The sequence below is a fragment of the Lissotriton helveticus genome, chromosome 9 (genome assembly GCF_964261635.1).
Source record: "Lissotriton helveticus chromosome 9, aLisHel1.1, whole genome shotgun sequence".
In the NCBI taxonomy this organism is placed as follows: domain Eukaryota; kingdom Metazoa; phylum Chordata; class Amphibia; order Caudata; family Salamandridae; genus Lissotriton; species Lissotriton helveticus.
The window spans coordinates 352,059,127-352,074,611 of record NC_136070.1 but is presented as its reverse complement, the minus strand read 5'-3'; the positions used below and the strand labels follow the sequence as shown (position 1 = coordinate 352,074,611).

The window sequence follows — 15,485 nt, the reverse complement described above, 5'->3', positions numbered from 1 at the left end:
AAATTATGAGATAGATTTAAAGTAGCCAGCATCTCTGGGCGAATCGCCAGACTATATAAGGACTACAAGGGGAACTGGACCATTCTTCTGGTAATTCCTCATTTTTAAGAGGGACTACAGAGTGGATCACTGACAGAATATCGAGAAGCAAAATATCGATCTGGCAAAATATCAATGACAAAATATAGAATGCCAGAATATCGAATTCCTATCGCTAAACAGGTAAATACAAAAATATGGAATCCAAAATATCGTTGTAAATAATACAGTTTGTAAAAATATCATTTTTTTTAAATGTCTAAAAAGTAATGTAAAATAATAAAAAATTAATATAATTAAGTAAAACATAATTGAAAATACTTAAATAACCTTAAAATTAAGAAATAATTATTGTAATTAAAATAAAAACAAAAATGCATTCTTATTTTTTAATATATATATTAACTTAATATTATTAAAAAAATATTAAATAATTTTAGCGTAGGATAGCCGGAGGGTAAAATTTACTATTCCCACTCTAGTGTGTGCAACAGTAGGGAAAGAGTTGGATATCGGAAGGGTAAAAATTACTATTCCCACTCCCGTGAGTGCAACAGTAGGGTAAGCGTTGGATACGAAGGGGTAAAAATTACTATTTCCACTCCAGTGAGTGCAACAGTAGGGAAAGCGTTGGATAGCGTAAGGGTTAAACTGACTATTTCCACTCCAGTAACTGCAACAGTAGGGAAAGCGTTGGATAGCGTAGGGGTAAAAATTACTATTCCCACTCCAGTGATTGCAACATTAGGGAAAGTGTTGGACAGCGGGAGGGTAAATATTACTATTTCCACTCCAGTGAGTACAACAGTAGGGAAAGCGGTGGATAGCGTAGGGGTTAAACTTACTATTACCACTCCAGTAAGTGCAACAGTAGGAAAAGTATTGGATAGCGTAGGGGTAAAAATTACTATTCCCACTCCAGTGTGTGCAACAGTAGGGAAAGTAATGTTTTAATATTTAAATAAAAATTAATTAATTATCAATACCAATATTTACCAATTACAAAATATTTAATAGCTAATTAATTATAAATACCAATAAATATTATTTATAAAAAATGCATTTTCAATACAAAAAATGTATAAGTAAGTCATCTTTTTACCAATTAATTAACAGTAAATTAATTATCAATATACAAAAATAATTGCAGTAGTTAATACATTACAATTAAATTACTTCCCACCCTATTACCGTATAAACCCACAACTCGCTCCGAATAATTAATTAATACAATTAATATAATTATCACTGAATCAATTAATACAAATTAATTACCAATTAATACAAATTACTTACCAATTATTAAACATTAATTACCAATAAATTACCAATAAATTAATTATCAATACCAATAAATAAAAATAAATAATTACTTAATAACAATTAAAATATTTCCTACCCTATAAACCCACAACCCGCTACAGAACTAAAACACAAAATTAAATTAAAAATAATAATTCCTAAAAATTAATATTTAATTTGCAATAATTAAATGACTTCCCACCCTATTCCCCCATAACTCCACTACCCGCTACGAATTAAATTACGCAAAAATTAAATAACATAAAATTCATTACTTTAAAAAAATTCTAACATACATTACAAAAATAATACATACTTTATACACATATGCTAACACTTAAAACACTATAAAAAAAATTATATATTTTTAACAACTATATTATGACTTTGATATTATGGAATTCAATATTTCTTACCTGAATTTCGATATTCTGCACCACTATATTTTGGCAATTTGATATTCTGTCCATTCTATATAAAAAACTCGATATTCTGTCAATTCGATATTTAGTTTTCGATAGTGTGACTGTTCACCCTTCAGAGTCTAACTTGTAATTCCCTGGTAATTCCAAATCTTCCCCCTAGTCTTTCCAGTACCACTGAGATTTAGGACCAATTACGAATACAGCCACAGGAATATTTATCAAGTAATTCAAATAGGGTACACATGGAGGGCATGGATGAGGATCAACGACTCTATTGAATGGAAATAGAGAAGTGTCTGATTTTATAATTATTTAGTATATTATGCCAATAAACTAAATTTATACTGTACTTTCTGTTTCATTGTTATCTATATATGTATCTCTCTCTCGTACTGTTACTACCAGAGGGCTGCCCTGCTCTCTGAGAAGGAAGACTTGACATGCCCTCTTTATCCCAGACTCCAAGGGTCAGTTGGCTGACTTCCTGTCTGAGGTAAAGGAGCACAACAAGCTCCAGAGGCCTCCCTGCAACTGCCCAGCTGCCCTGCTTCATGGCGCCTACCTGGTCCTGCCACTGGAACTGCCTGAGCTACACCAGCTTCTGCTGTAGTGAGTTCTTGATCCCCAAGAGGTGCCTCCTTAGGTCCTGGCCACTTGGCTGGCATCGAGCTCCTCCTGTGATGCAGTTTTGTGCTCTTAGCGACCGTGAATGGGCCCGCTTGCACGGAAACTCTGCCACCCTCAAAGACCTACAACAAGAAGCCCAGGTGAACTAGACTATTTGATCTACAGCAACCACCAGCAACAATCAGCAGCACATGATCTGCACTTTGTGCTACAGCAATGCCAGCCCGATGCCTGACTGGATCTTCATGCTACGGTGACAACCACTAGCAATGCCAGGATTGCTTTTTGCGCTACAGAGGCAGACATCCGCAACACTACCTGCTCATCGCAACATCCTCCACTCAGACTTTGAGAAGGTAACTTTTCCAGCAGGACTAACCTGCTCCATGTATCCATGCGCTGCTCCATCATGGTCAGCCTGAACTAGTGAATTTTTCCCAGTAAAGCATGACTAAATGACCACGAGTGGCACATTTTGCTTTTAGGTGGGAGACTTACCTAAAACTTTGAAATTGCATTTTTCCATTTCTACCGTTTGGAATTTTCTCTCTGGTATCATTTTAGTCATTAAAATTTGCATTTCTAAATGGGTAGGGGATGTTTTCACTTTAATATTGTTTGGGTGCTGCATAATATACTTTACACATTGCTTCTGTGTTAAGATTGACTGCTTTTGTGTCGAATTAGGGGTGGGCAGAATGTTTCATTCTGACTGTGGAATGGTGTCTTATTCTTGTAACGCCAAGTGCCAGTCAAATTCCACCAATCACCAGAATCTGCAAGGCTCCGGAGTGGCGAGTCAGATTGGGCGTCCCTTGGCATAATTAGTCATTGTCAGACTAGTAGATTTGCAGCCGCTCTCCTAGATTTGCTACTCGAGCAGCAGCAAATTCAACTCTAATGACCGGACTCTTTTGTGCATGGCATTGAGCCATTAGTTCTGATTTTTCAGCGCTTCTTGGAAGAAAGGTGAGCTAATAGAACCTGTTAAATATTAATAGTGGTGCTTAATAAGGATGCATATTAGCTCCAACTCTGTTCACCCTATATATTAACAGGCTCATTGAGACACTCTAGAGAGTCTGGTATGGGCCTGTAAAATGTAATCGGTTCTTATACTCCTGTGAAAAATATGGCTAGGAAATTAACATATCCGAAACAAAATTCATGACTTTTAGTCCACATAAGACTTTTAGAGGGAAGGTTAAGATAGGATCAGATTGTTTTAAACAAGTCAAAGACCTTGATTACCTGAGTGCAAGAATTGCAGGCCAATATCACCAGCCCTAGCAATTTACTATGCAATAGGACTATGTGCAGGTGTATATGGAGCTGAGATCTGGGGCATGGACTAATAAGGGGATTTCAGAAAACTGAAAATATGTTTATAAGATCTATACTTATGTTGCCTCGGAGTGCCCCTCATACACCCATGCAACTAGATTTTGGTCTAAAGAATGTATTGCATGTGGCAGTTCTTAAACTCTTGGTATACTGGCCCAGGGTTTGGACTGGTAATTCTCCAATTCAGCTCAGGCAATCATTTATAGAAGTGAAAGCCCAGGATAAATAATCTGGGCTAATACAATGGTGCAGGCATGTTAAAAAGTGGATATATAAGCTAAGATTTCATGAAATATGTGACAGCCCTGACTGGATCAAGAAAGATACACTGAGCCAGCTAAAAAGTAGATAATGGAACTATATTCAGAAGAACCGGTTGTGTAAGCCTGCTACTGGTGCTTTAAGCGAGAGGTTTTTAGATTTTAAGACTAAGAGATATGAAATTCTGCTTGTAAATGAATATCAAAGCATATGGAGGGAATGTCAAGGTCCATCTTCCTGCCCTTTATGTGGGGCAAGCACTGAGTCAGAGGAGCACTTTGTTTTTGTCCCTCCTATACCAAACTGAGGAAACCTGGATTATCCCTATTTGCCATTCTGTATCTAAAGCTCATATAATGGATGCCATCAGAATGCTAAAAAGTGATACAAAAAATGGCTTGTATTTGCGTTTTCTGGAAATTGACTTTACACATGGCGAGAGAGTAGTACAATTTTATAGCAAGAGCAGCATCTAGAAGAAATGCACTCAGGGGCTGATTCTGATGCGGGTTGGAAATGCCTACCGACCGAATCGGGTTGGAAATGGTTTCTGACCCACTCGAATTGGGAGAGTCCAACCGACCAAGTACGATGCATCCGGATGCTTCCAGATACCATTTGGTTGGGCTCCCATTGACTTCAATTCCAGTAAAATACTGTTTGAATTTGATTTCCGAATTATGGCTTAAATTGAGTCTTGAATAATAATTTTGCAATATTTGCACTGAGCTTTATTTTGAACTTGTGTTGTTTAGACATCCTTGCTCGCTGTGGTGATTAAGATGAAAATACTTAGGAATAACGACAGCCTTAGGAGGGATGTCTTCATGCCATTTTTTATCATATACTGTTTCAAGGAAAAGCACCTAATTTCACATGCACTTTGAACAATGATGATTGAATCCTCACCATGAATATACTCTAACAATAGCAAAATAATCTTTTGATTTTGATTGTAGTTGTGATTAGCAACCTGATAAACCAATCGTTCTTGCACAAAGTTTTTATTTTTCACTATGCATTTGAATATTGTTCTACTTGAATTTTCCTGATTAATTATTTTTAAGCCTACCTTATCTTATATTTTTTAATTATAGTAAGTACTACTTATGGCTCATAAATCGTGGCTGACTGGCCACTGATTGATAATGCGATTTTTATTAAATGTATTGTGCACATGTATATTTATTGTGTTTATATGTTATGTCCTTTTGGGGCTTTGTTTTTCTGCACCCAATAAAGATGATTCAATACAAGTATTTTATTAGATTTCATTCCATATACTAGACTAGCTGTGAAGGAAATTTGTTTTGTCTTTGATTTGATCCTTTTGAATCTGTATGAAAACATACTTCGAACTGGCCTACATTTCTTGGAACAATATATATAATTATTTTTGTGGTGGTGCAAGGGTTGGTCTCTTGGTACATTATCTAAAGTTGAACAGTCATAGGTGTTGATTTCAGACATACCTTGGTGACACCTAGAGCATTTCCAGTTGAAAGAGCGCTTTAACTATTATCAACTCGTAGATGACTGGCACCATGAAAGCTACTTGGCCCTGTTTGAATGGAAGCCTACCTACTGTAAGTGCTGTTCCTGGGGCCTGTTATGTTAACACTGCACACAGTACCTTTCATTCTGAAAAGCTGTCCCTTTCTTCTGTAGAGTTGAAAACCTGTTATGGTGACTTTTAAAGCGCACCAATCACCCTAGAGGTATCCAGGCACTTGGGCATAGTGCGTAACTGTGTGGTTCTAAGATGCTTATATGAAGAGCGAGGTCTTCAGCTACTTGGAGAAATCAAGAAGTGGGGAGGAGGCTCTGATTTGTTGAGGATTACTGTTGACTTTACACCATAAGCTAATAAACAGAGTTGACTCTATTACACCTTTTTTATTCTCTCATTCCTAAAAGATTTCTTTGTGTCTGATTGCTATGCAGTGAACAGTGGACTATAAAAACAAACATTTAAAAAGTCAAATTAGTACTCAGTCTGCATAACATATATGCAATCTGAGTCATGGAGACCCCATCATAAGAGTTTCTCATCTATTACCTCTTTCATAGAAACTACCTTGGTATGCCACTTTTGTCTAATCCATAAAGGTTCTTGTGAGACAGCTTTGCAATCTTTTGTAGGGATGCCTAACTCAAGATCCCTATGTTCACAAAGGTGTACATTTGTTGCACCCACTGTAAATAAAGGTTACAGGCAGACAGAAATCAACAAGTAGAAACGATTATCATATTGCAATTCTGGATCTTTCTTTTTGTCAATAGGAAAATAACAGAACATGTAGACAAGCTATGGAGGTTATATTGTTTAAGAGGATCTGTGATAATGTATACATGTCTAGTAGTCGAAATTTTTTCCATATTTCTCTTTCTTCTTTTCTTCTCCTTTTCTAGTCAATAAATAACACTGAGGCAGTGAACAGACGGTATGTGGTGTTACATACATGAATCCTAATATAAAATAAAACAATTCTCTACCCTGTCTTCTCAGGTACTTAACTCTACCCTTTACAACACCACTCAATTTCACCTTATAGTCCCTTTCCAGGAGATACCTCCACTGTCTTCCAACAATTAACCCTCCCACCTTATTCACCTATTCCTCAAGATTTACTTATCTGATGCCTGAACCTTAATGTCCAGCAACTAATTCCCCTCTCACTCACAAACTCCTTACCATAAGTGACCTTTTGAGATTTACATAACATCAAAAGCTGAGAACTTCAGACATCTGTTGTAAACGTGTAAGGAAGTATATGTTTTTCTTGATCGTGTCACTAAGGACTCTGTGGTTTCCATAAACATCCTCACAATAACAATGCTTGATGTACTACTGATAGCTGGCCTGCCTCTTTGGTTGTCAGTGTGTTTGAAATGGTGAAGATCTTATTCATCTGAAAAGTTTAACCTCTTCTTTTCCTTTTGAAAGAAATGTAAGTATATAAGGTTATATAAGGTTTCTGTCCATTAAGTCACAAAGACCAAGTATGTCAGAAATATTCACAGGTAGATTCAGTCCTCCATTTGGAGTAGATTTTCACATTTTATGGAGCGCACAAAGAATTGTAGGAGAGATATGGTAAATCCATGGACAATCTCGATTACCAGATGTGCTTACATTTGTCAAATATTATCATGCACATTTTTCACTAATCCAAACGATTTTACAGGATTATCAAGCATATTTGTGCACTTGATCAGTTAGTTGTTTTTAAATATTGTTCTCCAGAGGGTAAATATTAAGAATACACTACACTTATAAACATTCACAATACAAATTTTAGAGTGCTGTACATTGAATGTATGAATAACATTCACTTGTTTGATTGATTTTCTATTCTTATTTCATATCCTTATCTGTGCAGACAAATATTAATGGCGTGCACTATAGGCAATATGTTATTAACTGGATAACAAAATGCCATCTTTTGAATATATAATACTGATAATGTGTATTCAAAGACTTTATTCGATTATATTTCATAACCATAAAAGTACGTCAGATCACATAATAAAAACAAATTACTTCATCAAAAAAGAGATTAACATTATTTAAAAAGAAAAAAGAGAGACAATATACACAATATTTGCCCCAGTATTGGAACTTTCATAGATTCCCATGCTTTGTATCATTCCCCGTCGTCGGAATGGGAGCCTCGGTAGTATAAAAACCATAGAAACAAAAGAGAAACCTAGGCCTAGGCCTCATCTCATTTTGTATTCTATCCACCTCCTTTTGTAAAAAGAGACCAAACTTTTGCCAGGACCAATCAGAGCAGCCTCACCCTCTAGAACCTTCCTGAGAGAGCTCAGAGCCTCAGATTTTTCTACCGCACGTTGTGCTAGGGAGTCTCCACTGAGCTCTGCTCAGTTTTCACTGTTTTTCTACTTATTTCTTCAAGTTTCTGCTTCAAATCGTCATGTCTGACAAGGAGAAGAAGGCCATATTCAGGTCCTGTGCCTCTTGTGGCAAAAAACGTCTTTTTGTGGAGGATAAGCATGATAATTGCATTTATTGCTTATATCCTGACCACAAGGCCACAGACTGCAAGATCTGCAGGACTTTCTCGAACAAGACTCTTCGGGACAGAGAAGGCCGGCTACTTACCTGGCTTCAGAAGATGAAGACACGCAAGGAGGTGCTCTCTTCGGATGAGGAGGATTCCGTGTCTGCTGCTTCCTCGCAAAGATCAAAGAAGAGGGGTAGGTCTCCCCCTGGTTCTTCGACATCTGAGCCCCCTCTTAAAGCCCCTCACAAGATCTCTGACAGGTCTGAGAGGGCTGGTCCCCTTCAATCTCCTCACGAAAGTGTAAAGGAGAGGCAGGGACAGGCTACAGCAGTGGTGCCAGCCTTAAAGGACAAAAAGGAGGTGGTGATCCTTTCTCCTCCGTCCAAAAAGATCAAGCCCAGTGATAAACACTCTACTGGCACTTCAGGATCTGGGCCGGAGAAAAAACAGCGTCCGTCGACGACGAGAACACCAGGTACGTCGACGACTGTGACTTTGGCTAAAGTTCCCGCTGTTTCTGTGGCCCCGTCGACGAGCGGTGTCCACGACGGCGACTTCGTCGACGTTCAAGGTTCCGAGCTCGTCGACGATGATGGCTTCCACATCGACGACGACTAGCAGGCCGCTGTCGACGGCCGCAACGACGACGAAGACTACGTCGACGACGTCGACGACGACGGCTTCCACGTCGACGACGATGATAATGACGACGAGTTCGTCGACGAGACCGTCGACGGTGGTCCCATCGACGACGAAGATTGTGTCGACGAAGGCTGTGGTGCCGTCGACGGTTACATTAACTGATGCTCCGACGACGACGGCGTCGTCGACGAGACCGTCGACGGTCCAAAAAGTGCATTTTCCAGTTCGGAGAATGAAAATCACGCCGGAGATGACGTCTCCGCGACGAGTCTCTTCCCATCTACCGACAATGCTGTTAGATGATGGGTCTGACGAGGATGAGTTTCAGGACAATTATGGACCTGCCTATAGTCCCTCGGACTTGAACGTAAAGTTGCAGGAGACGGACACGGAGGAGTATTTCGACCAGGCAGGTGGCCAACAACTACATCCTTATGTTGTGGAAGAGCGACATCCGCCGAGTTTGGGACAAGGCATGGTAGCCATGCCCTCCTCTCTCATTTCGGATCTTCAGGACATGCTTCAGGATTATCGTAAAAGGTTTCCGTCAGACCCTTCTGGACAGACTACGTTTTTTCCACTTCCACCACAGCCGCAAGTGCAGCCGGCTACTAGTGTTCCGGTGGTACCCTCCACACCACCGCCAGTGACACCTTTGGCCCGGGTTCCCACACCAGATCCCGTACCACTGCCCGATGCCCATCAGGATACCTCTTCGGATGAGGAGGTTGTTCCAGTGGATCCCTTGATGGATCCTTTACAGGACCCTGACCCGGATCAGGGGGACAATGACCCGCAAGACCCAAATGCTGCTGGTCGTGACACTTCCATCTCCCCTCCGGTGGATAGGGGGTTTTCATCATCTGATGGAACGGGCTGCTAAGAGGTTTGGCCTACCTATTTCAAGAGAGGAATCGGAATGTTTCCTTTATGACTTTAAGGAACAACACCAACGCTCTGTCAAATCTATTCCCATTATAGAGCATGTATGGGAGGAGGGCATGAAGATCATGCAGAGTCCTGCCACGGTGATTCCAGTCCTCCCCAGGCTGGAGAAGAAATATAAAGCTCCTGAAGGCAGTCCAGCTTGCCTTATTGGTCAGCCAAAGCCTGACTCGGTGATTTCTCAGGCGGCACAAAGCAAGTCAAAGAATCCGTCCACACCGTTGACCACTCCTCCGGACAAAGACGGCAGACGTCTGGATAATGTTGGAAAACGGTTTTCCTCTATGGCCAGCTTACTGGTTCGAGCGGCGAATGCCCTTGCCATCTTAGGCCGTTACGACCGCCAGATGTGGTGCGACATGGAACCCTTCGTGGACCTATTACCTGAGCCCACTAAGGAGGACGCCAAGAAGGTGCTGGCGGAAGGAGAGAAATCGTCTGCAGAAGTGATTGACTGCGCAATGGACATTGCTTCCACGGCCTTCCGGGCCTTGGCCGGCTCCGCCGTCTTACGGCGTCAGGGTTGGCTGAAGGCCACCTGGTTTCGTCAGGAGGTCCAGAACAGAGTCCTAGACCTCCCTTTTGATGGGGAGATGCTGTTCGGGAAGCATGTGGATGATACCCTACAGAATATCAAGAAGGACACAGACACAGCAAAGTCCTTGGGCTCTCTCACCTATCGCAAGGTCCCCTTTAGGGGCGCACGAGGGAGAGGATTTACATCTTACAGAGGAAACCAACAACGTTTTTCCTCGCAGTCTTCCCAGTCATATAAACCCCATTACTCGAATCAGCGACAAGGGCAATCAGCATCTTTCTCTCGCAACCCTCCGCGAGGCCGTCAACAGCGACAAGGCCGTGACAACACCAAACGACAATAGCGGCCTCCCGGCTCTACCTGCTGTTCCTCCCCTCCCGATCACATCAGTGGGGGGCAGGATATCCCTTTGTCTGGACAGTTGGATGTCAATAACATCGGACCAATGGGTCCTCAACATCCTGAAGAGTGGCCATACGTTGGAGTTTCACAACTTTCCTCCAACACGAGCTCCGGGCGCCATCCGCTCAGGACATCTAGGATTACTACATCTAGAAGCCCACCAGTTGTTCCTCAAAGGAGCAATAGAACCGGTCCCGCTCTCTCAGAGGGGCCGGGGGTTCTATTCAAGATTCTTCCTAGTGCGGAAGACGAAAGACACTTGGCGTCCCATCCTCGATCTTCGGGAGCTCAACACCTATCTCGTAAAGCTCTCCTTCAGGATGGTCACTCTCCAGGAAATTCTTCCTCTCTTAAATCCAGGCGACTACTTGGCGTCGCTGGATTTAGAAGACGCATATTTCCATATTCCAATACACCCAGCTCACAGACAATACCTTCGCTTTACAGTGGGAAAGAGCCATTTCCAGTTCAAAGTGCTTCCATTCGGCCTTCGATCGGCACCGAGAGTGTTCACCAAAGTATTGGCACCGGTGGCAGCTTTCCTTCGACGACAATCTCTCGAAGTTTTCCCTTACTTGGACGACTGGCTCGTCAAGGCACCATCTTTCCAGGACGCTTCGCAAGCCGTGTCTACTTGCCTCCATTTGTTCCGCTGTCTGGGCCTTCAGTTGAACGAACAGAAGTCAGTCCTCCTGCCTTCCAAAACTGCCAGATTCCTGGGGTCCGTGCTGGACACCACGCATTGTACGGCTCGTCCCTCAGAAGAGCGACAACAAAAATTGATGGTTTCGGCTCAAATACTCTGCCGCAGCAAGGTCCTATCGGTCCGCCAATACAAATCCCTTCTCGGATCGATGTCCTCCTGCATACCATTAGTACCGCATTGCAGGCTAAGGATGCGTCCTCTACAGGAGGAGCTGGACAAGCAATGGCGCCAAGCAGAGGGGTCGTTCAACGACAGGGTTGTCGTAACATCAGCAATGAGAACAGCGAGCGAATGGTGGCTTCAGAAAAGCAATCTCGCCCAAGGCCTAACGTTCAGGATTTCTCCTTCACCCATGGTGATGACCACGGACGCCTCGTTGGAAGGCTGGGGTGCAGTGCTCCGAGAGCTTCAAGTCAGTGGCCATTGGAGTCCAGGACAGCGGCAGTGCCATATCAATTTCCTGGAGCTGACAGCCATTCGGTTGGCCTTGCAAGCTTTTCTGCCCAGAGTGGGCAATCGCTCAGTGCTGGTCCGGACGGACAATACGACGGCCATGCACTATGTAAACAAACAAGGGGGCACCAAATCGCAGACTCTGTCCGCAGAAGCTCAACGGATTTGGGATTTCGCGATTCACAACAACATCACTCTGAGAGCCGAGCACTTGGCGGGAACTCTCAATGTCAAGGCGGACGCCTTGAGTCGCCAGACGGAAGTGACTCACGAGTGGGAGTTGAATCAATCCATTCTCGACGGAGTGTTCTCAGTTTGGGGGACGCCGACCATCGACCTCTTTGCTTCGCCGGAGAACGCCAAATGCCGGTTCTACGCAAGCAAGGTTCACCATCGGGGGTCCCTAGGGAACGCTCTTTCGATGGCCTGGTACAGCGCATTCTTTTACGCTTTTCCTCCCATTCCCCTCATTCCTCGAGTTCTCAAGAAAATGAAGGCGGAACCCTGCAGGATGATTCTAATTGCTCCAGCGTGGCCCAGACAATTCTGGTACACAGAACTGCTGCGGCTCTCCCAAGCTCCTCCAATTCACTTGAGGCCCATTCCGTCCCTCTTGTCCAGGAGTCAGGGACAGGTTTTCCACCCGGATCCGAGATCCCTCCACTTGACGGCGTGGCTCCTGAACACAGAGAATTCGGTCATCTAGCTTTGTCTCAAGAATGCAGAGAGGTCTTGGCTCATGCCAGAGCACCAAGTACCAACAAGACGTACACGGCAAAATGGAAGAGATTCTGCTTGTGGTGTCAACGGGAAGGTCTCCATCCTTACACTTCCCAACCTCATCAGTTGCTGCCGTATTTGCTATCTCTGGCTAAGTCTGGTTTGGCACATTCATCAGTAAAGGTGCATCTAGCGGCCATATCAAGGTTTCGACGCAGTTCGGCAGGTCCTTCCTTATGGTCCTCTAGGGTGGTTAAACAATTCTTGAAGGGCCTATTCCGGATGTATCCGCCATTTCGTCCTCCTCCACCAGTGTGGCAGCTCAACCTTGTCTTGGCTCAACTCATGAAAGCTCCGTTCGAGCCGGTTCACAAGGCAGACTTAAAGTTCCTCTCCTGGAAACTAGCACTCCTCTTAGCTCTAACATCGGCTAGACGAGTGAGTGAGCTTCAGGCACTCTCCATAGTGCATCCATTCCTGCAATTTACAAAACAAGGTCTGGTTCTTCGGACTAATCCCAAATTCATCCCGAAAGTGCCATCTGAGTTCCACTTGAATGAACCGGTGATTCTGAAAACCTTCTTTCCACATCCTTCTACACCTGCGGAGCGTACGCTCCATTCTTTGGACATTCAACGGTGCTTAAAGTTTTACTTGGAGCGCACACGTCCCTTTCGGAAGTCTACTCAGTTGTTTGTGTCCTACAGTGCACCTCGTAAGGGGTTGCCTTTGGCAAAGACTGGCATTTCCCGCTGGATCTCCAGTGCGATTCAATTCTGTCATCAGGAAGCGGGCAAGCCGCTGGACGGCAGAGTCCGTGCACATTCCACGAGGCCGGTGGCTTCATCTGTGGCTCTCTTTTCGGGAGTTGCCATTAAGGACATCTGCAGGGCAGCAACGTGGAGCAGTACTCATACCTTCACGAAACACTACTGCCTGGAATCTGCAGGACGAGATGATGCGGCTGTTGGTCAGGCAGTCCTGCGTAATCTGTTTCATTGAGAGGTGAGCTTTCCCTACGATCCCTCCATCCTGGTGAGCACATTTTGTTTGTTTTTACTGTACTTTATGTATTTTTCTATGGTTATGTGATGCCATGTATTTACAAAATGTGTTCATGGTGCTGTACTGCTAGCTATTCTGATACAAAGCATGGGAATCTATGAAAGTTCCAATACTGGGGCAAGAAAACAAGTTACTTACCTGTAACTTTGGTTCCCCAGTATTGGTAACTTTCATAGATTCCCATGCGCCCGCCCGCCTCCCCTGGGAAAGCTCAGTCTTTTTACAGAGTTTGTGGCGGTTTGCACAACGGCTACGAAAATCTGAGGCTCTGAGCTCTCTCAGGAAGGTTCTAGAGGGTGAGGCTGCTCTGATTGGTCCTGGCAAAAGTTTGGTCTCTTTTTACAAAAGGAGGTGGATAGAATACAAAATGAGATGAGGCCTAGGCCTAGGTTTCTCTTTTGTTTCTATGGTTTTTATACTACCGAGGCTCCCATTCCGACGACGGGGAATGATACAAAGCATGGGAATCTATGAAAGTTACCAATACTGGGGAACCAAAGTTACAGGTAAGTAACTTGTTTTCATACATAGGCCGAGGGTTAAAATTACAAAAAGGAAATCAAATAATCATTGTCTCACGTAAATAAATATTAAAAAGAAAAGCAAGCAGTGTCTCTGACCATGCTTTTTAGTTAATCAGGATTTGGCCCAAGAGTGGACCAAAATAATTCAAAGTGGGGAAAAATAGCCGCTCCAAAGAAGTCCCAATCTACCCCTCATGTGATTGCTTAGCGCTTATTGACATAGAGACGGGACATATAATGTTCTGGGGTAGAAATCAGCTATGCTCCAGGTGGAAATGGGTCCATCGCCTCTTTGTGGCCGCCATAATTCGAGATGTGGGATGACATATTTGCTCCTAAATTTTACCAGTATCAGATCTCCTGGAATGTCTTTTGGTAAAGGTCCTAGCCAGCCCACCCTTCTAACAGACAGTATAGTACCATCTATGTTGGTTGGCAGAGGTCTATTTTTGCTTAGCCAGAACGTGACTTTATTTGTTAGATCCTGTTGGCTTTCATTTTTCCCTTTGGTCAATTCTGGTGCTCCTGCGAGGACGCACACAAATGGAACGGCCTCCGGTGGCAAATGTAGGAGATTAGTTTTGTGTGACGTATTCTCATTGTTTGCCCATAGCCCCTTGTGCAACCTAGATGCTTTGTTTGGCACTGATCTGTAATAGGAGCTCCGAGTAATTGAGCCTCCTTTCGGGAGGTTCAGAGCTGTTTTTTGTGGGTAGGCTAGGTGATTGTGGGTAGTCTTGAATTGTGTGACGGGTTCAGTCGTTTCTGTGGCAGATAGGTGCTGTGACTGGGAAGGTTCTGGCAGGTTTTTTATGGGTGGCGAGTTAGCCTTAATCGCATCCTCGACACCCGTGAGCCTATCCCCTAAGCTGATTACTTTTTCTATCAGGGGTGATATTAACGCTACCAACATACTTTCAATTGAGGCCAATAAAGAAGCCTCAACGGGTGCTGTAGGGGCAGTACTGACAGTGATGGGAGTGTAGGGCAATGTAGAATTGGGTTTTAGTTTCTGTTGCTTTGCCTGACTCCCCATTTGTATTACCCCAACTCTCTTCCTTTTGGTGGAGGAAGTCTGTGGTCGCCCTATAGGTTTGAGAATTGACTCAGGTTGTGCTGAAAGAGGAGTAGCCTGGGAGTTATTAATTAGTTGAGATTGGAATTGGCTACAGGGCTCAGAACTAATAGGTGCTATGGTGCAAGTAGGAGCGTTGATTTGCATATTACCTGAATCCACATGGACATATGTAGTCTTGCATATTTTATTTAATTCGTCAAAAAGGGATAAGCTCGGTACTGCATCAGGAGTCTGTATAGGCGAACATATACTAGTTTGACATTCCATAACGGGTGAGCATTCTATTCTCTCTAGTTCTTTTAAAATGGGGAGAGTTACCCTATTAACGAAATAGTCCATTGTCCCCTTAAACGAGTGTCTCTGGGACGGAGTATTTCTGGTCTCCT

The 15,485-nt window shown here is 43.2% G+C and overlaps 1 protein-coding gene across 3 annotated transcripts in view; it reads left to right on the top strand.

Annotated features, from left to right (window-relative positions):
- Positions 1–15,485, top strand: part of PRIMA1 (proline rich membrane anchor 1) — a 606,350-nt gene that overhangs the window by 570,594 nt on the left and 20,271 nt on the right. The window contains exon 5 of one of the 3 annotated variants that reach the window (XR_013600946.1): positions 6,411–6,507. The exons of 1 other annotated variant lie outside the window; for it this stretch is intronic. Coding sequence is in view for 1 of the 2 variants with exons in the window: in XM_078660091.1 (XP_078516217.1) it covers positions 6,411–6,417 (7 nt within the window). In the remaining variant the exon portion in view is untranslated. The remainder of the gene's footprint in view (positions 1–6,410; positions 6,508–15,485) is intronic. One more of the 3 variants, XM_078660091.1, reaches the window with a different exon arrangement.